Below are 26,530 nucleotides of genomic sequence, written 5' to 3'. Positions count from 1 at the left end.
AGAGATGATGGTAGCTTTGTCTCCTTTTTCCATAGCAGGCATGACCAAAAATTTTTATGGATTGCTTGGTCACTGCTGGTGTTCCTTGGGTCACTCCTTGCAAATCCCCTGTTCTTCTTACTGATCCCATTCAGTGTAAGAAAATATTCTGTGACACAGAAAGCAATCACACAGTAGACAGCACACAATCAGTTTACAATTATTTCAAATATGAATTTTCCTTCTTTTTCTGGAATTTTTCATCTTGTTGTCACATTAATATGTGACTTTAGGAGCACATTTGAAGGTCTCTTGTTGTAAAATTATTTTTAAATGTCCATTTTAATGCAATCAACTTGCTCTTATTCTGTCTCATTTTGCTAATGGTTATTATTAATTTTTTGGCAGATGCTATAATGACTGTTTCCTGATGACATTTAAACCCAGACCTGTGCACAAAAAAAGGGATTATTAATTTGAGAGTTCTCTGTGATCAAGAAAAAGCATGATTTACAGGGCTGTTTACTACTTCTATGACAATTATTGGAAAATAAAACTTTATATTTGGTAAAAATAGTGAAGTAATAATTTATTGTGGACATAATTTTGTGGAGTAAATCACAAACAAATCATCCTTGTTGACTTTATTATTGAGGTTTATGGCATACCAGGCACTTGAGACACATTGCTTTTATATAAATTAATATTTAGCTTCCTGTATGTTTTATCCTGTTGTTGCACAAAGTTCAACTTTGTTCTCACAGTTCCCTTCCAGCTCAGGAATAGTTGTACAATGCTCTCTATTCATAGTCTCACTGGGCTTTCAGTTCTTTTTCTGAATTGCCTTGCTTTAAAATAAAGTCAGCGAGGGTACTGTGTCATAACTGCTTTATCTTTTTCTTTTCCTTTGAAGCACTTTTGACTCTAGCACCAGAACACAGGAACTTCCTGCAGGGTAAGGCCATGGTCCATCTAGCACAGTAATGTGTCTCCAAGAATTGCAAAAGAAGCTGCTGATGAAAGGCAGCACACGAGTTTGACCACTTTGTGGGGTCAGTTTCCTTCATACCTTGCCCAGCCTCCACAGGTGTGTTAGTGACATCAGAGGGTACATTTCCCTGCCCTGGTTTTTTTTTATAGTTTGTTTATAGATAAGGTCTCCATGAATTTGTTTCATATCTTTTTGATCCTGATAGTGTATTACAACCTACTGTGTCAGAAAGTTCAAGAAGGTCACTTGAACCTTGTGTGCTTCATTTTCACCTTTTTTTCAATCAACCTTCTAATTTCACTGAGTGTCCTTTCTTCTGGTGTTTCAGGGTTTGGTGAATATTTCCACCTTCACCTATCCAATGCTTTCATAATTTAGGCCTTTTTATGGATGACTCAGAACAGAAGCTGATTTTAGTGCTCAGTGAATTTTTTTGTTTTATGTGGGTAGCTTGTTTTGTTCTTTGAACATTGCCCACCTTTTAGAAGTTTGGGGGCTGGAATTCTGAAGTACAATGGCAAAGAGCTTTACATATTTGCAACATTTACTCTGCCAACACAGAGTTTTAATATACAGTTTATAGCTTGTATAAATACTATTCTGACACCTTAAAACATACACTGTATGAAACCATGAACATAGTATTTGTAACTATTTTTTAAGATTAGTAGGTCATACCAAATGTTATGAAACTTAGCTGTTTCTTTAGAAAAGCTAGAGTGTCTTTTGTGCAATTGGGTATACAGACAACATTTGAAATCAGTGGCTGTAATATAAGTGTCTTTCCAGTGGAAAATTCTTCAATTAGCTGATGTTTTTTTTGCTACCTTTACACAGTAAGGGGGAAGCTGATCTTGAAAAACCTCTGAAAATAATCTTATAGTGGGCTGACCCACTTATTTTTTTTTGTAGTCTTAACAGATCAATTTTGGTGACATAGTGAAAAGCTAGCACTGTTGCAGTTGTCCCAAAGAACTACAGGTATTTTATTAGCTGTAGCCTCATTACTTCTGGCTGTGTCCAAAGCAGTGCTTTTCCCTAACTCATACTGAAAAACTACATTTACATTTGCAAGCCAGCTTCACTGCCAAGGTATCGTGCTCCTCAAAGGGAAATTCTGGTCAGAGTAACATTAGCTTGGGTGAATTTTACACATGCCAAGCTGGTTTTGATTAACCATCTTAACACAGTTTTCAAAAAGGCTGTCTAGATGGGAAATTGTGAGTCATTGTTTTAACATAATTTGTATAGAATGAATGATTAGTATGTTTTTTACAGTTGTTCTCAGTGCCAAAGCAACATCCCCTGTGATACCCTGTGTGCTAGGAAAAACAATTCTAATGTGTAAAATATGTTAAAATTTCTACTCCACATACTCTTTACAGTTAAGGCAACCCTGCTCAGGAGTGGAAACTGGTGACACAAGGGAGACAAGGTTTCTGAGAACAGATTGTGCCCACAAAAGCCAGCATGGATCCATGGCTTGGGTTCACTGTAGTTTGTGCCATCACAATCCGAACTAGTGACATTTCCAGCAGCAATGTCTGTGAAGTACCAAATATTATCAACTTCATGCCAGTTCTCCTAGGTTCCAGTCAACAGTATATGTTAAAGGCTGTAGTAGCCAATATACATCTGGAGGTGCTGGGACAAAACTGTCAACATGAAAAATCTTCAGAATAAGTTTAATTTAAAGGAGGATATACTTCTCTATCTTGTGCAGCTTGAATATTTCCATTTTGCATGATGCATGATGTTTACTCATATTTTTATGTTGTGTTCTGTGATAAGAATGAGCTTTTGTGAGTGTTCATGGTCATCACAAATATCCCACACCACTGTGTTATTGTACCATTTGATGTCCAACTCTCTCCAGTGGCATCACTACAGCAATCTGTATGAGAACTTTAGTTGCCCTTCTGAAAGCAGCTGCACAAAATATGCAGAAAAATAGTCTGTTACATACCCCTCTGGGCAGCTACACTATGGCAGTGCATCATCCTTTGAATTAATGTGGAAAAGAACTGCTTACATAGTAGATGTCAATGTGGCCCTACTGAAGTGTGGGAGAAGAAATACAGAGGGCAGAGCAGCCATTCAGAGTTTGCTAAGGTCTGACAGTCAAGAGTGATGGGCCAGAGTCCTGGATACCCCTCAGTCAAAGCAGAAAAGCCACATACTTCTGTGTAAGGTGTTACACCAGTGTTAACCAAAAGGGAATGCTACATGCTGTGATGCACCATCAGTGGCCAAGCACTCCCCATCTCCAAGGTATGGATAACATAAACTCGTGGTTAAAGTATCTGACAATCAAATTCCTAAAGCGATGTAAGTTCAGATCAGGACAAAGAGCGTGTTTCTGCTAGGCAGTTGTAGTGATGACTCACATGAAAGACTGCTTTCAACATAACAGTGACAGGCCTTGTGATTATGGCACAATTTGGTGGGAAAAGGCTACTTTTAGTAGTGTCAAAAATAGGGCACTGTAAATTAATGCTGTGTTTACTGACTAGAACACACACCAAGTGCAGGCATGCTGTGATCATTAGCATTAACAAACCTTGCAATAAGATAGTGGGGTCTTTCAGAACTTGGCATCACTGCTTTTTAATGTTAGTATCAGCAATATTCTGCCAGTTCTTACAAAATGATAATGGAAAGAGGCATTCATGATAAAGATCAATGGTCAGGTCTATTGACCATTCTGTAGACTGTAACTCAGTCCAAAAACCTTGTTCCTCTTTCTGCTTCCTCAAAATCCTATGAGTATTGACTTCTACAATATTAAGCTTAAATACACTGACATTTTGAAATATGTTGAAAGGTCCCAAATCTTACATACTATGTATATCTGCTATCAAGACGATGGGCAGAAGCATCTTATTTCAGGCTACGTGTGGAAAACACTCTTGAGCCATGATGAAATAAAAAAGCAACCTCTGTGACGAAAGGAGCTCTCTTGGGTCATTACACCCACTGCTAGAAATAGGAGAAAAGCAGTGTGACCAAGAATTAAGGAGCTATTGACAGGTGTCCTTTCCTACTTGTATTTTGGAGAAGAGTTCCTGTCTTAGCATGACTGATAGGTGTCCTGCATTGCAGTAGCATTCTCATACCAAAATTTAGAGACTGCAAATATATGCAACTATAACTATTTGAATATGTAGTGTCAAGAAAGGTTGAACCCCCTAATAGCGATCTCTGTTTGCAGTTGTTCAATGTTGAAGTTATCAATTTATTTTGGCCAAGGAAAGCAGTGAGGTAATTTATAGAACAGACATTTGTTTAGAGTTACAGAAGGAATTTGGAGCTGATACAGCTGATATCACTTGAAACATTGCAAAATGTCAAACTCCTGTTCATGTGCTTAGTAGCCTGTTTTATGTCAAAGTTCAAAAGCAACAACATCAAATTCTGTCTTACATCCAGTAATGAGTTTTGAAAAATACTTAGCATGTACCTCATGAATGAAGTGGCTCATTTAATTTGGCTGTAAAGTCAGATATCACAATATATGCAAGTTAAATTTTTTTGTGACAAGCCAGTTAAAGAAGACTAATTATTTTCTATTAATAAAATTTTTACAAATATGTGAATGCCACATAGGCAATGAGAAAGCTAAACTTGGAAACAACAGAACCTTGTTTTCCTGAAAAATCACTGAGAATGGGGGTGTTTGAAATCCTTCTTCCAGTACTCAGGTCCAGGACTCTTCTTAAAACTATTTTTCAGTCATGAAACCACAGAATGGTTTGGGTGGGAAGGAAATGTAAAGATCATCTGCTTCCAACTCCTCTGCCATGGGCAGGACCACTTTCCAATAGACCAGGTTGCTCAGGGCCCCATCCAGCCTGGCCTTTAGCTGGAAACATTTTAGGCAGCTGGTCTTACATGCTGGTTCATGTTATGCCTGTATTAGTATTAGAGGACCTTTCACATCCCTTGTTTCTGCCTAACTCATTGTTTGGGGTTTCCCATATACTGATGCCTGTTACCATGACAGAAGATGCTTTAACATCATTTGTTCTCAGCAAAATCATGTTGGCTACTACTTATGTTTTTCTTAACTTTCAGAGCTCCTGATTATGAATTGCTGTATATGCATTGTTGTCTGTTGCTACTATAGGAATTAAAGTAAAGCTGATGAGTTTTACTCCTTTTCCCAGCCTTTCAAAGGCACAAACTGTGTTTCTGTTTTCTCGCCTCTATCAGAGCTTTTTATGTCTTTCCCAAGTTTTAAGACTGTCAGTTGGTTCTGTCAGGATCACAGTTGATTTTACCTCAGCCAGGACAGTTTTAAAACATCATACTGGCATACACTTGTCTTACCTAGACCAGGTCTGTACACCCTTTTCTTTGCTGTTGGTTTTACCAACATCTGATCACTAAAAACTTTTAGGGAGAACTGAAACCAATCAGGTATCAAACACTTTTGTTTTCATGTGCTATCTGTTGGTAGATTGGCTGAGTACAGAGGTAAAGCTTTTGCTTTTTTATATTTTCTTATTATCCCTCATTTCGTGTGTAATTATCTTTCATTTCATGCCTTTGAACTATTGACTGTTGAGCATATGGGAGAGAGCTGGCAGCATTGAAAAGAGCATGAGAGATCAGGAAGGAGCTGGAGTGATCTCAGTGGAAGGACTGGAGAAAGATGGATGGAGAACAGAAGTGGACACCCTTCTCCATCCAGTTCTGTCTCCAGGATGGAAAAGAATGCCTCCACTCTCCTATAGGGGTACATAACTTAGTGTTCAGTTTTGATTGTGTAATTACCACATGCAGATGTGAAGAATACAGGCTTGCACTAAGGGAAGTGTGCAGCAAATTGCTGTTACTCATACCTTCCTGGGAGCTTTCTGAATTCTGTACTATGAGTATACTACTGCTGGGTGGTGAACAGACTTGCAAGGCAACTCAAACTGATGGAAAGCCTTACATGGAGATATAATTATATACAAGCTGGCATATTTCCAGAATCGCCTACTTGCTTATGTGTGAGCAAAACCTGTGTTCCAAGTCTAGTTACATTTTCTCAAATGTGTGGTGGGGTTTGGAACATAAGCATACTATCAAATACATATTTTTAATGTATAGCAAAGGCATCCCTTTTGCTGTTACAGGCTGGGCTGTGCATTTGGAGAGTTTGTTCCATAAGGTTAGTTTGGACACTAGTGCCCTTTAAAATAAGCTGACAGGAAATTCTGCATATGGACTGTGATTTTCTGAAGCTGTTTTTCATGACCAAATAAATGTATTACTACATTATTAAAATGTATTGTTTTTCTGGAATTTGACATAGGTCATGTAGATAGACATGAAATACAATCTTGTTGAACCAAAATACTTGGCTGACCTTGGACTTTTTTTTTTTTCTTCATAATGCATAATGTGATATATATTAAATTGTGATTTTTAGTGCATCAGGATGTACAAAATCTCTCTGTATTGAAATTAAGTCTCTGTGAGGGGTTTGACACATTGTTTTGTAATGCAGGTCACAATCAGAATTGACCAGTCCTGGGAGAGCCAATCTTTACTTGTAAACAGAGTATTAATAAAAACAAAGTTTGAACATACAAATTTGAAGTTAAATTTGAAAAGTTTGGAATATTCTTTAGGTCTGAAACCGTGATTTAGTATCTTGAAACTGCACTTCTAAAGTCTAATAGAATGTAAATTTTCCAACACTCTTAAAAATGAATTCTTCCTAAATCAATTTTCTTCAGTGGTAAGCAGTGACTTTCCTATGTAAAACTGGTGTATAACTTCATGCTGAAGACAGTTAAAAATGAAATGCTATTTTTTTAATGTTATTCTGAAGTGAATCTGACATGCTTCTTTTTCGTCTTGCTGTCTCGCCCAGGTATCATTTTTCTTGTTCATCATTTTTGTGGTGTACACCATGCTGCCCTTCAACATGAGGGATGCTATCGTTGCCAGCGTCTTGACCTCTGCGTCCCACACGATTGTGCTGAGCGTCTGCCTGTCAGGCACGGCTGTTGTAAAGGAGCACTTGGTATGGCAGGTAGGTGCTGTGTGGAGTTAATGATTAACTGTGCGTTGAACAGCCTGGTAAACGAGCCAGCAGTGCCTTTGTGGGTGCTTGGGAGTATAAACTTATTTCTGTCTTCATTCCTGAATTGCTAATTCACAGGTAATTCGCTTTCTAATGATGAGGGTGCCAGTAATGTTATGTCTTGCTGAATTACACACTAAAGTGGTGGAATCTACAGCCACGCAGCACTTAGCAATGTAAAAACTTAAATTGCTTGAAAAAATGTGATGCAGCTGTTCTGTGGTAAATGCATTACCCCTCTGGTTTGTAAACCACGTTGTTCATCTCCTCGCCTCATTAAGGCCTTTCTTCAAAGACCAAGGATTTTTTCCAAGCATCAAAATGTTATTTTTGGCTCAAAAAACCCCATTGTTCCTTTGAATACCCTCAGGTCTGCTGGGTTACAGATCCACCATGAAGACATTGCCCTCTATAAGTCTGCTGTAGGTCTTTCCACCTTCTGTAACTCTCAGCCATTTATAGGAATTTTACAACCTCACTGTGATTGGCGCCAATGATTGAGGGAGACTGGCTGGCTCCAGATTCCATGACATTTTGGGAACCCATCTGTGTTTGGAGTCATGTCGTGGATTGTAACGCAACTCTGATAATCTACCACATGACATATTGCAGAATAATAATTTGTAAAAATCCAAATATTAGGAATTACTTTTCCTTACGCTTTTACAAAAGATCTTTTAAATGGTGAATTATTACAGTTTTAGTTGTTGCACTGTGACAGTCCCAGCTGTCATTGATAGACATCTGTATTTTTAAGGAAAACATGAAATTTCATTCTGAAAAACAATAAAGGGGTTTGGTTTTTAAGTATAGTTATGCCATGTTAAGGAAACAGAAATATTTTAACTTTTGCGTCAAAATGATACTGAAAGATACAAAAACCATCGTACTATTTATTGTGACTAGGATTAAGAGCAAAGCAAGTAATAGTTTCTACTTACCTGTTAAGTTACTTATGGCTTACTTTGAAAAACATTGTGCCTCAAAGGATAATTGCAGTGATTTTACAAATGTCCTGCTTTGTAACATGTTGTTCAGGAAAATACATTTTATTTCCAGCTGTGGCTGCAGAACTGTGTTGTATGGAATATTGAAGTCTGGTAAACAAAAAATGTTCTAAGATGTAATTCTCTGTAGAAATTTTAAATGATGAGCAACGTAGGTTTTCTCTTGCTGATTTGGATTCGTTGAGTGTTTTTTTGTGGAGGTTGCAAAGTTGTGCTGTATGTTAAGCAAAAACTCTTTTCATCCGCAGTTAATATAGTATTTAAATGCTGTATTTGTAGTGGAATAAATCAGGGACAATATTACTCTTCAGTTTTTTGTCAACCTATGGCTTTTATTCTGGGCATAGATATACCACCAAAGTAGTACTAATGTTTGCCACTCTTTCTCTAAAACTGTTTTGGGTTAATGTTGCTTTTTGCAAAAATTATTTCTTTTCCCTGCCTATCTTTCTACGCTATTAACATTTGGTATATTTAAAACAATGCTTTCAGAAGATGTTGTATTTTTAGACACATCTACAGAATCAAAAGAAATAAATCATGGTCTGTGAGGCACAATTACTGTCTTTCATCTCTTCAGCAACTTCCTGTTTCATTCAGAAAGAGTGGCAGTCTTTCTGCAGTTTGTAAATTTGTTAGGAGTATTTAGTTTCCGGGTTGGTGCTTGTTTTCTGTTCTGTCTTTGTAAAATGTTTTAAGTGTTCTGAATAGCTTGGCAGTTATTGGAAGTGCTGAGTGCACTGCATTCTTGTGAATTTGTGGGAAAGGACTAAATGATGCTCCCTCATTTCTTTTAATTTGCCCTCTGTACACTTCTAGATTACTATTGTTTATGCTTTGGAGTGTAAGCAAAAAATGTTTGTTTTGTGTTCTTTGCTATTGAAAATTGAGACCACAAATTGGGTTTAGACTAGAGATACTGATTGCACTAAAAGGAGGAATAACATTTGTCAATGATATACCTTAAGTTGATATAGAATATTATAATATATATATCTTGTATATGTAGCAAGCATCCTTCTGTACAGAGCACTTGCATCTCCTTTATAATTACTTCTGTGTATCAAAAGGCTTCTATTATATCTACTCTGAGCTTTCTCTTGGCTGAACAAATATTCTTTCAGTCTTTCTTCTTATGTCAGGTTCTCCTGCCTTATAATGCTTTTGATAGGCCTCTGCTGGACACTCTTCAGTATTTCAGCATCTTTCAATGACTGATTGGCATCTCACAGCATTTTAAAAGTTAATCATACCTTCAGTCTATGAGTAGAGAAAAATCGATGTTCAGAAGCATTCATTCATTTTGAAGTTTGGCAGAGCCTATCTTACTGGTTTTGTCATTCCTTTGTTATCCTCTTTACATCACTTTACTTACATCAAAAAAGTGGCTTCACTAAAGCCAGAAAGCTTAGGATGCTCTTGACTATCCGGTGTCTGTTGCAATTAGAGATACTGAAATAAAAGCCTCCTGCTGGGATAAAGAATCCTTCAGCACTCTGCTGGTTACACGAACTAGTCTCGGTTTGACCTACACATCTTTCGGGGAGAGGGAATCCACCTTGGTTTAAAAATGGGGAATGATGGAAATGCACTTCCATAAGCCATCATAATTTTTTCATGGCTGCTGAGTGTCAATGTTAGAATTCTGTTCATGTCTTGTAGTAGGAATTTGTCTATCCTTGTCATCCAGCTTCTGGATCTCATTTTTTTGGCCGGTAGGCTGGCAGACCCAACAGGATCCAATTTCTGCTTCTCCCACAAGAGTGCTTCTAGACTGTCATGAATTTGCCTCATAACCTTTTTGTCAGTAAAATAAATTAGTGGCCTGCTTTTGCACTAGCTAAGCCTTTCATCACTTTCACAGTTGTTCTTTGAGTCCTCGCTTGTGCTTCATCAACATCTTTCTTGCAGCGTGGGCATTTGCCTTGGAGGAGTGAGCCAGGAGCAGCTGCAGCAGTGCCAAATGCTAATAGGGGCCAGGTCTACAAAGGGGTCAGTGTGCTGCCCTGCTCAGCACTGAGACACAGCCTCTACAGTGAAACACCCAGCTCAGGCTCCCCCTGCACCTCTGTGAGGAATTTAATGCACAGCTGTGGGATCTCTGACGGCAAGGGGGAAAAAGAGCCCTGTGTTCCAGCCCCAGTTTATGAAAAAAAACCCAAACTGTGTATGTATGTTTTGGGGATTCTTTCCCTCTGAAAATATTAATCCTAACCTTTACTAGGTGCACAGTCTGGGGTCTGGGACTCTGCCCACTCCTTCCAGGTGAGAATCCTACTGCCAAGCAGAGGATGTTCTGTCTGCTCCAGGACTGCTCTGAGAGAACATGACTCTGATTCTGGTGTTAAGGCATTTGCCTCAGAAGACTTTCACGACTTTAACATCCCTTTCAGTTATTCCTGGAATGGAAAGTATTTAACTGACATCTCTTGCTATAAACACATAACCTGTTTTTCCCCAAACCAGAACAGATTCTAATCAAATACTTGTGTTTTTGCCGCTCTCTTATCAACTAGTCAACCTGCCTGATCTCATAAAGGCTTGATACTATCATTAGAGGTAATTTTGTTCTTTATTTGTTAAAAAAAAGAGCTAACCAAAATAATTAAACATCCTATAAGCTTCCTTTTTTTCCCTATGATTTCTATGAGGAGTGGTTTTTTTTTTTTATTTTAGTCTTTTAGTTTTACTTTCTCAGGGAGCAATTTTGTTGCTCTTGCAATCATACTTCATGAGCTGTGGCTAAGTGTTTTCCAAACATCAGCTAAATCACTAAAAACTCAGTTTTTTGGTTTTCTTGGCTTTTTTTTTTTTTGGTGTGTTTTGTTTTGTTTTGGGTTTTTTGTTTTTGGGATTTTTTTTGTACGTACTGTTCTTTACCTTACAGGATTTTTTTGGCAGTTTCTTGTGACTCTGTAAAAGGGGTCGCTTTTAGAGGCACAAAATTACATCTAGGCAGAATGCATGTGTGTGTTCTATACATACAGCTTTATCTTGGCATTGGACTCTGTTCAGGAATGCATACAGCAAAAGAAAATAATTTTTCACAATTTTTGTGAAAGTCTTTGTTTGTGTGATCTCATAGCCTGGATTATTCTTAAGATAATATTCTGTTGTGGTGGGAGAAAATCAAATGCTAAATGAAAAATTTATTTTCAGGAATGTTTTAGCTGGGAAATTCCAAGGTTAAATCCTCAAGATCCTGTGCTTTTGCGATCAGCTAAGCCAAGGTCTCCTCTTACAAAAAAAAAAAATCAATGGCTATGGCCTATTCAGGAAATGACCAAATAAACCAAATAACAGTGAATTGAAAAAGGGAATGTGGCTTTATTAAAAAAAAGTAATTACCAATTTCTTCATCACTACACATCTTGAAACAAATTATACCAAAAGCCCATAATCAGGAGTGTAGCAGGATTTTCAAAGATGGGCAACTTTGACATGTCATCTATAATACATATTTAGATGTTCTAATCCACATGCAACATGCCATGCAAAAGGCATATACCTTTTGTTAGAGCACTGATTTAAACTCATCTGTTAAATGAATAACTTTAATAGGTGATGATATTTACAAAAACTGTTTTACGTAATAGAGTGGCACAGCAGAAAAATAAAAATAAAAAGCATCAGTATTCATTGGCTTATACAAGAAGAAAACGTACAGCTCTAGGGCTCAGAAATAGAGTAGGAATTGGTTTATGCTGTTATCACAGTGCAAGAAAAAATCATGTTTATTAAAAAAGTCTGGGAAAAAAGCCCATGTCTTTAAGTACATCCAGTGCTGTACAACCCCTGAGGCTGTAAAGCTGCTCAGTGAAAGTTTAAAGCAAATAGGAACTTCATTCAGTCTGAATGTCTAAAAACTGTTACTGTGGGCTGAATTAATCCTTTTTGCCTGAATACCTTTTTTTTGAAGGAGAAGGGGAAGGGTTATTCGTGCAGGTAATGCAGCTTAAACAACTCCTGTTTTCTGTTGCTCAGTTTCACAAGGTGAATTGCTGTTGTTCCTGCTGCAGGTGTGGAGGGCAGAGACTGCTGTGGAAGGAGGGAGTCTCTATTCCTTGTATTTCTTGTAGCAGCAGCTGCCACTGTCCTGTACCTCATGCCTTTTTCCCTTTGCTCTCCCCACCCAGCAGCAGTCTGGCTCAGCACATTGTGCAGCAGCTGGGAGCCACTTTGAGAGAGGAAGGCTCTGTCCTGCATAGCACTATGTTGCAGGCATATTTTTTATTATTGAATCTTTTCTTTGCTTCTTTTCTTTTGATTTTATGTTTAATCTAGGCAGATATTGAAATGCCATCTGCTCTGAGTTTTTAACTAAATTTCACAATCAGCAGAGGTACTTTGGGTTTCACTCATTCTTTAAGACAATCTGTACAGTTTATATGTGCCTATGAAGAGGCCACTTGCCTACCAGAGTATGCATATGTAGGAGGACATGTAATTGCATTTCAGACTATTTAAGCATAAACATGGAGAATGTGAAACATGGAGAATGTGAACATCTTCTAGAAAGTTCCTCAGGCTTTAATGGGGAGACCTGTAATACTTAATGTGATGGAAGATTCAGCAAAGTACTAGGATTGTATTGTGAAATGAAATCACATGTGTAGCTGGCCATGGGGGTTTTCAAAAGCGCCGTTTACCTGCAGCCCAAAATCAGCATCTAAGAAAGGCACAGAAAATAGTTCTGGTGAGATGTCTAGGAAATCCTCAAGCACAGAAGATACGTAATAAATGCCTTTTTTTTTTTTTTTAATCATGGAAATATGTGCATGAATTATCAGATAACTCCAGTTAGCATTGATTCTTAAGCTTTACTGAAAAGGTCAGATTGATGTTTGTGTCAACTTCATTTAAATTAATACTTTTACCAGTAATGAATATTTTTTAATCACTATCATAATACTTTAGTTTACATTTTTTATTCTAAAAATGAAAATTTCTTCTAGCAATTTTAATTTTCCAAAATATAAATTAATATGTTGAACAAGCCCCCACTCCTTCAGTATGTTCATGAAATTATAAAATGTCTATGTCAAAATGCTTAATCGTGAGGCTACTTTACTTTCAAAACCATAAAAAAATTAAAACAGATGTTTGGAAATTCCAGTACTTCTTGGCTGGAGCAGCAACTAAACAGTCACCCATACAGCATACCTTATGCAAGGGAGTTGTATTCCATATCCTTCTAAGGATGACTTTAATGTAAACTTACCAGTAAAAGGTTAAACCCATGAATTCTGAATTTTGTAATACTGTCCATCCAGATAATTTTTCTTGGGTAAAGAATCTTAGTTACCTCAGCTGAGTTAGTTTTGCTGGTTCCCGTCCATTTTCACAGATGTTGGCCAGCCTTTTCAGTTACATAGTACTTTTACAGATTGGTATTATTTATCAAATTTATTTTGAATTACTTCTTGTCTTATTGCAGCTGAAGCATTAAATTCTGTGAGTGATACTCCCTCTAGACATGATGCTTTGTCATTTTATGTACTCAAAGAGTTACCGTCTAACTCCGTGCGTTATTTGTAAGAATTCAGTAGAAGAAAAATGCCTTTCACTATCAATATGTGAATGTACTTCCCCATCCTGTCAGCCACTTTCAGTGCAGTATAAAATATGGATCAGGGGCACAAACACCTGTTGTTGTGTAGAGAAGACTTTGGTGAGTCAGAATCCACCCTGCAGTGGTTCAAGACCCCATCTATTTGTAGGTGACTGCATTAGGATGTGATCTTTCTATTTATCCTTTAAGCCCCTGCCATCCACCAGTGCTAAGCTGCTGGTCAAGAAGAAGTCATTCCTCTTCCAGTCATTCACAATTTGCACTCCTGTGCATTCATGGCAGTGTGTGCTCATGCTATCCCTATCAAGGGATAGCCCTTGTTTCCCTCAGCACACTTCTGCCATGTATTTCAGGAAAATGCTGGCTGCAGAATTTCTTTATTTACAGCCTCCAAGTGCCCAACTTGTAGGTGCTGTGTGTGGTGGAATCAGTTAATGTTCCCAAATAAGCATGTGGAGGCCAGAAGCAAATGAGGTAAACTTCTGCCACATATATTTTTTTTTCTTAGCAGCTACGGTGATGCTGCTGGCAAAAGGGGAGCTATTCTCTGGCCCTGGAGCTTTTGTTTACCTGCCTAAACTCCCACCCATTTTACCTTCCTCAAACACGGTGGTCAGGTGTCAACTTCTTCCAAACCATTCCTGATATATTCTGTCCTCTAAGACGGGTCAAGGCTTTGGGAAAATACTGCTTTGCCCAAATTGAAATGGTGTTAGCGAGCAAGGTAGCAACACAGAGGTGATGATCATGGAACTCAAAACTGTCTTTCACTCTGGTTTACCAGCAGAGATACAGCTAGAGGACATCACTGGCAAACCCTGTAGTAAATCTGGATCTGATGCTGGGTGATACGGTTGAGTAGAGTAAGGGTTACAGTACTGGGTGTGTCTCTTACAGCCCTTACAAATCTATGATTCTGTGCATCCATGAATTCCTAATTGTTCACAGGGATTGCATCTTTGGTAATGGCACTGCATATTCTTTCCCCTCTCAAGGTATCTGTGTTCCTGCATACCCAGTGAGTGGCATCACCATTGTTTGTTCTCTGAGGGCATGGGAAGGAATCATGTCTCTCCCGTGCTTCTCTCTGGTTATGTTTAATAAATCCTCTTTATCTGCCATCAGTTTAGACCTGGTTCTGGATACACCAAAGACTCTTTGCTCCCTATTTGCTGCAGAGGTCATCTGCCTGGACTCTGCTAGCTCTTACCTGTTTCTGAGTGGGGCAGTAATAGTTACAACTTTGGTTGCAGCAGTCAGCAAATGGCATAGGCTATGATTTATCAAACATAAAGTAATGTTCATGAATCTATCTGCAGTTTTATTTTCTTTGTCCCTTTGAGGATGTATTTTCTGACAGATGTGTGGCAGTCTACCAGCTCAGAAGCCACCAGAACACAGGTCTGAAGTAATCAAGCTGTCTCAGCACCAGGCTAGCTCAGGTCCATGGGATTTGGGAGTTCAGGCTGCTTGAAAGCACTTAGGGTGCTCTGTAAACACGAAGCTGTGCAGAGATCTGTCTGAATCTGAACCTTAGGCCAGTTTCTGTGGTTTTGGGTATATAATAGCACAGTTAATCCACAGCCCTCTACTGTGTTTTAACAAAGAATTAAGATTTACCAGTGTTGAAATAGTATAGGTCTGCAGAAGATTCAACTGCTTATGGGCGCCCAGAACTAAAGCTGATAGGTCATCACTGACTGAGGCCTCATCAGAGCAGGAAACAAATACCTGAGCAAAATCCCTACAAGATCCCAGCAGATCTTTGTTCTCAATGCTGAAGAAGGAGCTGGTGCCCTCCTCACCCTTACCAATTCTTATCAATCTGACCCAGAGGAATTTTCCTCTGTCCTAAGCAAGAATAGTTGGTTTCCTGGATCCTATAAGTAGGAAGACTTCCATGCATGCAAAATACTAGCTATTCAAGGTCCCAGTGCCTGTTATTCAAACGGTTGTTGCCACTATTCACTGCAGCAGAAGAAGATGCAAAGAAGGACTCAAAAAGTTCATTGGGTCAGTTTTAAACTGGGGGAAGTTATTTCAACATTAATGACTGCAGATGAGTAGGTCAAACTCTGTAGCATGAGATTTTGAGTCCTTCAACACAGACACACTTTTGTATTTTACACGCTCAAACTGAGTTTTGCACCAAAGAGATAAATCAAGTTTTGCTCTGAAGTAACTTGTTTGTGTAAGAGATTTCTAATGGCCACCTTTGAACAATCTTCTTTGTCCTGAATAATCTCTACAGTACTTTAGTAGCACCTCCATCCCAGCAGCATTTGTTCAGGTTAACCACAGCAGGATTGTCTGTCCTATTTACTAGTGTTACTTGCCATGCTTTGCCCCTAGACACATAGAGATGAGATCTTGCCTAAATTATTTTCAGACAGGAAGAGACTGTGTCCTGATAAGCATTTGCTCATATGTACTTTCAGTAACACGGTTGGGATTATTCAAGGAGGTTTGCAACTGCTTGTGTGAGAGAGTTTCACACTCTGAATGCAGATATGAGGTGTGCAATAATCCTGTTTCCTCCAGAATGTAGGTGATGAGATGGAGTTTTAGCTTCTGGCAGACGTGTGCTGGGGTTTTGCTGATGGTCTCAAAGCTGACTGAAGCTGACCTTCACGTACACACACACACACACACTCACTCTCTTTCTGAGAGAGACATTTTGGATGCTTGCACACGGCTTGGCCTGTGGAGTGAGTCATTAAAATTTGACCTGTGGGAGGAACAGCCCATAGTGCCAAGGAGCAATGCTCCCAGGTGGTCTGCCTGCTCCAGCCAATTCACACAGGCCAGCGGGCAGGAATGGAGAGAGGAGATGCTGTTCTCCCTGTGTGACACCCGGAGAGGCTGTTGCTGTAGTGACAGTGTCCCCTGAGTCTAGAAGAGCAGTGAAGTGGTGGCATTCCAACCCCAGTTCTTTTGCCCTAACAGGCTATTTACAATCACTCATTTATCATATTTAATTGCATAACATCAAGTCCACTCATGTTGGTTGAGATCCTGTGGGCTTGCCTCCTCCCTCTTCCCTCCTCTTCTTTTATTTTATTAAATAAAATAAACATAGGATAACAATTCAAAAGTCTTAAAAGTGCAGAAATGACCACAGTGTATCAAAAAGAACATGCAGCAAAAAAGAGGGGACAGAGAAGAAACACTGAATTATCTGTGTGAAAATGGAGACTAAATCATGAATGCTAATGAGTAGGAGGAGTAGAATCGTGAACAATTGAAAGGTGGGTAAGAAGGCAGCTTTAATAATGTTCTCTGTTATTTACTCTTAAGATTTTATGTTATTTGCTGTTCAGTCATTGGAGATGACACCTTTTTTTCTCTGCTATCCAGTCATTTAGACAGTAAATGTTTTCCTTGGGTATTTGGAACTTTGTCACCTCAGTTCAGTTTACTGGTGCTGCACCAATGATCTATGAATGCAGAAATTATTCCCATTCTGCTCTTACTGGTATTGACTTCATCACTTCAGAATCTCTTGCCCATGGTGCACACATAGTCCCTGAAATCATTATCTAGTTATTTTCTCTGAACTACATTATTTCAGCTTCCGTTGAGCTGCATTTGCTAAAAATATTCCTGAGTCAAATCCTGGGGTTTCACACAAACCGAGCTGGCCTGCCTGGGACAGTGGGGGAGCAAGCAGTAACCTTTGTAAACCTATTCTGTATCCTCCCTGGACCTACCTGTGTTGTCAGTCCTGGGCTTTGTCAGTAACCTTTAAGCTCCTGCAAGGTTACAGCAGAGTACAAATAGAGATCCTACTTTGCAACTCTCTTTTCCTCAGCAGAGTCAGTGTTAAAATCAGCTGTGCATTTGAATTGCCTGGTGCAGGTCTGGAATGAGAGACTGATACTGATGGGTCTTGAGTGGCAAAGCTCTGCCCCTTTCCCTCCTCTGAGAGGAGGAGACCACAGGCAGCAGAAGGTGTGCTGGAGAGCCATTTCAGCCCTGCTGGAACAGCCCCAGCAGTGACTCTCATCCTTCTTGTACTGGGATAATCATTGCAGCTGCAACCAGCTCATCCTCTCTGGAAAAAATGTGTCCCTATGCACTGGATTTGGATATTTTGGATATTTTCCTTGTCTCAGCCTTCGGCTGATATCCATTGTCTGTGCTTTCTAAACTCCACTGACTGTTAGATTGGATCAGCTTTTAAGTCAGTGTTAATTAAAAGCTAATATGAAGGAGCAAGGAAACAGTGAAAGAGGAACCCAAATAACCTAATCAGAGCAAATTGGACACCCAACTGACTATGGATGAGACGTTTAGGGGAGGAGCCAAAGTGGGAAAAAGGAGGGATCAGTGGCTTGGAGGAGGAACATGTGGCTTGACTGCTGGAGGAAACAAGGAGTCTAAGCCAGACCAGAGACAGACCTGTTTGTACATTGTATATATTTGTAAACAGCATTATGACTTTTGTAGAGGAAGTGGTTTTCTTGGTGAACTTGGTGAAGATTTGACTTGAATATCTTTACGGTGCATAACACAGAGACAGTTTCTCCTCTGGGCATCTCTTCCCTTCATATTCACGGGATGTGGTTAGCCATGAATCCATAAGCTGTGGTCATCATGGGAACATATAAAACTTCCATCTCTCCTTCTGGGATTTGCAGGCATGATGAGGTAGCTGATTTTTCACTATACATTTGCTGATCAGTGGCAGAGTTTGAGGCAACCATGATAGTATCAGAGTTAGAAAAGAGTAAGTGTGGAAATGCTGCTCCATAATTACTGAACTGATATGATAGCTGACAGTGAAGGATCACTGCAGGCAGTCGCTCTGGGGGTGCAGAGAGAAGGGAAAGACTTTTCTGATGCAAACTGCCTAAGCAGACAATGCTGTCCCTAGAGAGACATTGAGCATTCAGGTAGCAGAGCATAGTTTTTTTCCTCTTCAGTGCTACTGAAAGAAATGTAAGGATACAGAGCAGAGGTGGGCTCAGAATGTTAGTCAAGCCAGAAAGGTTGTTAAAATTTTTGAGAAAGATTGTGAAAAGGGATTTACAGTCATGAATGTGCTTTCCATCCCTGAAATACCTGACACAGTTCCTTCTGTTCTTATTAGAAATTTATATTTCCTGTTAGTTAGTTTGTGAAAAGAGCACAAGGAAGGTAGTGGTGTTGAGATTCTCATGCATGATGGGCTCAGTTTGGATGATTTGATCTGAAGCAGAGTGGGGTACCTCAGAGAACTGAGGAGCTAAGAGCTAGGGCAAGAGCTGGACTTAAGTGCTTCAAGGTGATGCTCCTCTGTGTCTGCAATGCTCTTTTGCAGTTGAAGTGAGTGCAGTTAAATTGGCTTCTTTTGCACTACAGAAATAAAAAAAAAATCTTCCCTTCTTGAGAACCAGGACTATTTCCTGCCATGTTGATAGCTCTGAAAGTGGCACCCTTTGGTTAGCATTGACTATAAACTAGCAAAAGTCAGAAGTCTGGAGATATTCAAGACCATCTGGACACAATCCTCTGCCATGTGCTCTAGGATGACCATGCTTAAACAGAGAGTTTGGGCCAGATGACCCACTGTGGTCCCTTCCAACTGTACCCTTTTGTGATTCTGTGAAGCATGCCATTTTATTTTAGCTTTCCATATTCAAATTGCTCCTTGTGAATGATTGGAAGTTTTCTTCCAAGATCTATGTCTTCTTTCTATTTCCCTCACACCTTGGCTTGGAATACATTTTTGCTCATTTCTTATTTACTCTGTCTTAAAAACCTGGTCTTTGCTTCTTTTTCTGAACTAGCTGGGCATTTAAGAAATTTAATTTATGTGGAGGTTTTTTAATCCTTCAGTATACTGCATCTTGTTTAACAGCTTCTTGTGACAGAATTCATTAGCTTACCTGTGTTGTAAGAAGAACCATCTTCTGCTTGTTTCAAACCTGTCATCTATTTGCATCCTCCAAATTCTTACCCTGGAAAAGACTGAACAGTTGAGTTCAGTTCACCCTTTCCAGATCATTTATGATTTTATAAACCTCTGTCACACCTCCCCTATAATTTCTTTCCCAGGCTGGAGAATTGAAAATTATTTATCTTTCCTTTTTTAGGAGCTATTCTATACCTTTGATCTTCCTTATTGCCTTTCTCTGATCTGAAAGTTGTCTCTTACACAGCATGAAAGCACAGTCTATAAGACAGAAAATCCATTAATACTGCATAACATGCTTGTTTAGTAAGGAAGTAGGTCACTGTAAATTCTGATGACCCTGAGTAAAGAGAAAAATTTGCTAGCCTGATGCTCAAGGCAAGCACAAATTAGCTGAAATGATACTAGTGAAGGAAATGAAAAATCTGACCTGACCCATGCAATCTAGAGGGGAAAACTTGGAACATTTTGCTTAACAAAATGCACATGATTCTGTAGTTTGTGAAGGAGGTTCAAAAGAACTGTTATGCATTAATTAGGGTGAAGTAAGAGAAATAAATATGTTCGCTTTTCATGTCAGAAGCTAAAATGTTGAGGTCTGCTTGTACTAAAAATAATTCTAAAGGAGAAAATAGTGGTACTGACTGTACTGTAATATTCTAAAACCTGAATAGCTAGGTTTGTTTCTGCAGGACTGTTGCTTATTGGATTATTACCCTTTTTTTTTTTGAACAATTCCAATTTAAGAGTTGTGAAGCTGTATATTAAAGAAAAGTATGCTTCTACACCCATATTACTAGGGGTGTGAGAAATGAAAATCTGCACTTAGAAGCAAAGAATCCTTCCTAGACTAGGAGGAAAAATTTGATATTTCTTTCTTTTCTAAGTGAGTCTATTCCTCTTTAAAAACCATTTATTCACCAAAAGGACATCGAAATTAATTAAAAATAATTAATACTGCTGTGTATCTAAATGATAATGCAGTTACTGTCTCATAACTGGATGCCAAAAGAAGACAGTGATAATTGTGTAGCTGCTGCTAAGAAAATTTTCAGAATGCATTATGGATGTTGTGCCTCATCCTGACAAAGTCAGTTCACAAAAGAGCAATAAGCACTGTCTCAAAGGAGTGTTATGTTTCAGATATTAAAATATTCCCTTAACAAGCATCCAAGACATGGATCAAAGTAGAACTGTAGTGTGCATCACTTGAAACTCATATTTTCTTGAACTCAGGATTGCAGATCTGTTCATATTTTGGATATGAGTTAATTCCAGTGTTTTTCAGGGAACGTTCACAGTATGTTATGTGGTATTCAGCATTTTAGCAGTGATAAAATGCTTTCCATTATATGAGGTCTTGACAGTATTAGTGCCTGTATGTGTGTATATATAATATGCACATATGTAATAATAATATAATAATATATAATAATATACATCTATAATATGTGTATAACATTATATATATAGTGTACATGATGTAGATAAATAGATATTTTTCTCCTCTTCTACACATTTTTTGAATAACAAATCAAAGTCTCTGGACTATACTGTTGTGTTTCAGCTGTGGTTAGTGAGGTTTTTTATGATTACATTTATGTCAAAGTACCTTCCGTTTCAGTTCAGTGAGTCCAGCTGGAATTAAACACATCTGAATATCACAGGACATTTTTACGAGTCTGAACCCAAGTACAGAAGCCTTCTTTCCACAAATTCTGTTTATTCATCAAGTTTGTGTACTTTGCCATGATGTGAGCAATGGATCATGATAGCTTAAATCACAGACCATGTGAATGCATTACTGCCTCTGTGAGGGGCAGAATAGGCTTGGGCAAGAAAGTCGTGTATATACCTCCTAGATAGATTGAGACTGTTGAGGTTCAGTTTTCTTTTGCTGCCATTTGCAGCATTTTAGGGTGGTGGAGAAAGCTGGGGTAAGAGACAGTGCTAAACCATAGTGTGTATGGAAAATGAGTAACTTATTTTTAAAAGGTGGTAAGTCTCCTACACTGTTACTCTTATATAAGCTCTTGGAAATAGAATATGATTAATACTGTACTGTGACAGCCAACTCTGCTTGTTTTGTTGTTCTGGGTGGTTTTGTTTACCCCTTTCCCTATAATGTTGTAGAGAATCAAATTCAAAGACATTTAGCAGAAGTTAATTCTCCTCTACTTTTATGAAGTTTGTTGAGCTGGATAAAAAAAGAAAATAAATCCAAAGCTATATTGAGTTACATAACTCTTTTAAATTCTGTGTTTTCCAAAGGTAGAGCTGTGATAACATTTCATCAGTGCCAAAGTGCCACGGTACATTGCCTTGGGATTCAGAAGAGCTGACCTGGGTCTCTCTGGCTTTGTCTCTTGAAATCTTGTTGATTTATTTGAAGTCCTTTGAAGTGTCATCTTTATGCTGTGTGCCTCCATTAATTCCATTTCCTTCTTGGTTAAATGCTGATTTTAATATGTGGGGTCATACAGTTTGGCCTCAAACATCCTAGGGTACATTTGTAGCATGAGGACAATTAATGCAAAGGAAAAGCTCCAATCTGGAGTGGAAAATAACATCTTGTATTTGGCCATGTTCTTGTCTATTCTGAACAGATCTGATGAATATCATTATGTATTTTAGGATCATTCATATGGTACATAAAAAAATCATCGTGCTTTCTTAAAGTTTTCAAAAAATTAATGTAACTTAATGGGTTTCTTTACTGTAATTTTGGTTTTTGTCTCCACCTGCACTGTGGGGAATTTAATTACTTTGCACCTGGAACGTGAAGTGTGTTGTATCTTCAGCATGAGCCTAGAAATCATTATAACCCTTACTTGTCCAGGCAGGGCCATAAGGTATCTTGGGATCTAAAGTGTGCTGTTCAAGCAGAAGTAAAGACTAATGTGTAGATTACAAAGCCAGAAGGAGCTGCAAGGATCATCTGGTGCCACAGTGTTGCTGAGATCAATATTTTGTTCCTCACCTGACAATTCTCATCAAGGTTTTTGGCTCCCTCCCCATGCAGCTAGTGTTGATGGTGATTGCCTTTGACAACCTTTGAAAGCAGCACAGAAAGAAGAAAAGCAAAATCTGTTTCTGCTCATCTATCACAGTGCTTCTAAAGTGCCTTTCTTTATCCACTTTGACACTGCTGTACCTGTGCTTAAAAATCCAGATTGATTTGTGTCTTTTAACTTAAAGGAAATTTGATTCTACCTTGTGAATGGATTTTCCCGTCATCATTAAGGCTCGGAGATGTTTGCCATGACCTAGGTCGTGCTGACCTTAATTAAAGACCAAATCACCATGTCTCAGCTAACGTCACACACTATTTTGATAGTCCCCTGCTGCAGCAGTTCCTCAGAAAGCTAGCAAACGAGCACAGCACAGGCAAGTAAAAGACATGCAGTTAACTTGTTTCCAAAACATCTTTATTCAAATGTGATTTAAATTTCCTCAGTTATGGAAACATTTCCCATGATATGATAGAAGTTCCTGTAACTACCATAAACATGCTAGATGGGAGGCAAATCTGGAGTATTTAATTTGTTTGTTTATTTTTAACAGCACTAACATGCGTGTCTCATCCAAAATGCAGCACATTAAACTTAGTCATTTTCCACCTACTCTCCCTTTTGTGGTTTTTTTTTTCCCTGCAGCTCCTGTATTACATGCTCTTTTGTGCAGCCTGTAATTTCTTCCTTGCCTGGGGACCCACTCTTGCATGGGATCTGGGAGGCTGCCTGGGGCTCACAGAAGAGAGTGGAATACAGCAGAGGCAAAAGCAGTGTCCTTGTGGGGCACCACCTTCTCCTACTGCCATCCCCAGGGAAGGGAGTGCCAGCCAGCAGGCACCACTGCATCACACGATTCAGAGCAAGATGGTTGGCAGCTCTGTAATTCGCTAATTTTGTTCTACTTTTCCTGTTGTGGACATGCCATTAATTTTCTTCGAAAAACAAGGATTGTGGAGAAGAGAGGTTGTTTAATGGAGAGTGGGATATAATATTTTTGGTATTTCAAATATCAAAAACAAGCAGACAATACCAAATGTGGGTAGCGTAAAAATTATTTATGTGCCACAAAGTATTAATCTTGGAACATATTTAGAATGTGGGATACATGTTGCAGCCTTGTCTATAACTGTAAGGGATTTTCTTAGACATGTCCATGATGCTCTTGGTGTTTTTATAACCACCTTGCTCAGCATGCTGTTTTAATCTGAGTCTTTAAGGCAGTTGATTTGCTTTGAATATTTCTCTTAATTATGAGTAATATAGAAGTTAATCTAGGGAATATAATAATTTCTGTATTTTAACATTTTATACATTTTCTTCTACTGTGAGATAGTTTATCAATAATTCCAACTTTTTTTTTTTTATTTACTATCTTTGTTCTGTATATTTACTTGGCAGTAATCTTTGTATTCTCTTTGTAATTCAGTCAAAGTATCCATCTGATACTACTCTCTAGCTGGGGTAGGAGATTAATTTTTTCTTTCATCCATAATAGAAATTTTCAGTGTATTTACAACTGTTGTGCTATAGTTTGTTTATTTTTGTATTTTTTTAGCATACGAAATTATAATTTCTTGGGTTGTGAGGTGGTTTACTATTATTAATTTTTGATGGAATTGACTACTGGTAGTTATTTGGATTTATCCCTTGAGCATTTTCAAACTGATCTAAGCATATTGGTTGTGATGAATTCTGTATTAAATAGTAAATTAGTGTTGAAAGACTGGTAGAGAATCATTTAAATATCAGACTAATATTACTTGCAGTATAAAATAGCAGGCAAGCCTCTAAAGAATTTATGAAAGAATAGACTGCTGAATAAAAGTTTGCTAGACCCAGCTAGATCTTTTTTGAGATGCTTTTAGAGTAAGTTTTAATTTGCTTTTAGTGCATAGTCATTAAATATATTAATGAACTGTTCTAACTCTGTTTTTATGTCTTAGTAGTTTAATTCCTGCTAACTCTGTGTTTGATTATTCTTTGATTATTGTGGTATTTGTTTAAAAAAATCTTATTTTAAGTGGCATTCATTTAATCATTTATTGAACACATATAACAATTATTCACTAGCAAAAAATGTTGAAAAGTCCTGGTAAAACTTACAGTATTTAAAAGCATGGAAACACTTACTGTCTTTTCAGTTAAGTTTGATTATTGATTTTTGAAATCTGAATGGATTTTGGTCGCCTCTCATCTGATATTTAGTAGGTGTGTGCCAATCACAAACACCAGACAGTGTCATTTCCATGCTTCTAATGTGCTAAAACTGCTCTTGGAACCCACCTAGTCTAATAGCTCTCTGTAAAACCTGCCTAACATCCCTTATTTTTACCTGTTGATTGCCTGGATTATCTGTAAAGAAAGCAAAACATAGAGATACTTCATTTAATAGCAGTGCAACTTTGATACTGCATGTAAACAAAGAGAATTTTACTCCAGACTTACTTTCCAAAGTCTAGTAAATAATTTTTTTGGGGTGGGGAGGTGACACAAAGTTGAAGCAATCTGCAGGGTGGAAGCGACTCCATGATGTCTATATGTACTTGAAATGTGTTTTACTGCCACAGTTCTACATTCATTTAGCAGACAAAAATTACTATTTTTATCTAAGAAAAAAAAAGATTTATAGATAACCCTTAACAAGATTATGAACTTCTAGGTATTGAAAACGAGGCAAAAGTAACTTTTTAGCATTTTGTAGCATTTTGCATTACTCTATTAAAGATGCTTTTGAGCTTTAAATACAGGAAATCCCAGGAGAAAACATTTGCCTTTGTAGCATTTGACTTACTTACATTCCTAGCATGCATGATGCAGAACCACTGCATCTACCTCTTACTTTTGGTGGGTAAGAGGAATGAAAATACAGACAATACAGAAAGTCAATACAGGTTTTGAATTTCTCTTGGTGCTCAGCACAGTTTTGGCAGCATGTGGCACAAATCTGAAAGAGTGCCAGTTGTGCAGCTGTATTTCAGTAGAAAGTGGCTGATCCACTGAATGAGGACATTTTCCTTAGACTGGCAGGGTACATTATTGTATCCTCACTGCTGCTGCACCTACATGTGCATGTGAGGCTGCATCTGTAGTTCTTTGGTTGAAGGTACTGCAGGTTGCCTTCAGCCTGTAGGCAGCTGGGTGAAACACCCTCCCTGCTCACTGTTGGGACAGCTTGCTCCAGCTGAAGGAGAGCATTAAGGACAATACTCTCCTTTTTCCACATGTTTTTTATCTTGTTCCACTCCTTTTGAAAGGAGCAGACCACTACTGTGTGTAATACTTGAGGTATGGTCAATCTGAGCTTTGTAAAAGCGATGTATTTGGTTCAGTGCTGTGAGCTACATCAAGCACTGCCAAGCCTTGGTAGTTTTCAGTGTGGCAGAAATGGGATTCAGGGAAACTACACTCATGATCCTGAAGTAACTCTTCTCTAAGACAGTTTTGTACGCTTCAGTGGTTTACCTCAAAATGGAATTATCTGACCATGGTGTGCAGCTATAGCTCTGTCTGAGAGAGGATAACAGCATCACAGCATGTTTTCTGTGACATCACAAGGAACATCTGACAGAGTTAAGGAAAGTGGTAATAGGATTGAGAGTTATCTGTGCTGGAGCAGGTGATTTAATTTGGGAAGGTTTGCTGGGACACTTAATGCTGTAGTGCGCTGGCAGTGATAAACAACCACTGCTTTGCTGTTGAGTTTTTTGTCCTTGGTCAAAGAAATTTATTCCCTGAGGCTTTAAACTTTGGGGTTTTGGGTTTTGGTCTTGCAGTTTTGTGGTTAGCTGTCTGCCATATAGATCCACCTTTAAAGGATGTGTGGTACAATTTGTAATACACCAGTGTCTCTGACATGTCAGTCATGCTCATTAGTTGCAGGCTGGGTAACTGATTTGCAGTGTTTGCCTGTTAGTATATGGCAGTGCAGCTCGGTGTTTGCTAAAATGATGTTTTGTTTAAGCTTTTACCAAACTAATAAAATAGTGCTTTTT

General features: G+C 38.4%; 1 protein-coding gene across 1 annotated transcript in view; it reads left to right on the top strand.

The window, feature by feature from the left end:
- ADCY2 (adenylate cyclase 2) overlaps positions 1-26,530 on the top strand; it is a 202,186-nt gene that overhangs the window by 57,549 nt on the left and 118,107 nt on the right. Inside the window, exon 3 of the mRNA XM_085052161.1 lies at positions 6,837-6,998. Coding sequence (XP_084908287.1) covers positions 6,837-6,998 — 162 coding nt within the window. The remainder of the gene's footprint in view (positions 1-6,836; positions 6,999-26,530) is intronic.

The sequence above is a fragment of the Lichenostomus cassidix genome, chromosome 2 (assembly GCF_008360975.1).
Source record: "Lichenostomus cassidix isolate B80296 chromosome 2, HeHo_3.0, whole genome shotgun sequence".
NCBI lineage: Eukaryota > Metazoa > Chordata > Aves > Passeriformes > Meliphagidae > Lichenostomus > Lichenostomus cassidix.
The sequence above is the reverse complement of the archived record's forward strand: the minus strand, read 5'-3'. Positions and strand labels throughout refer to the sequence as shown.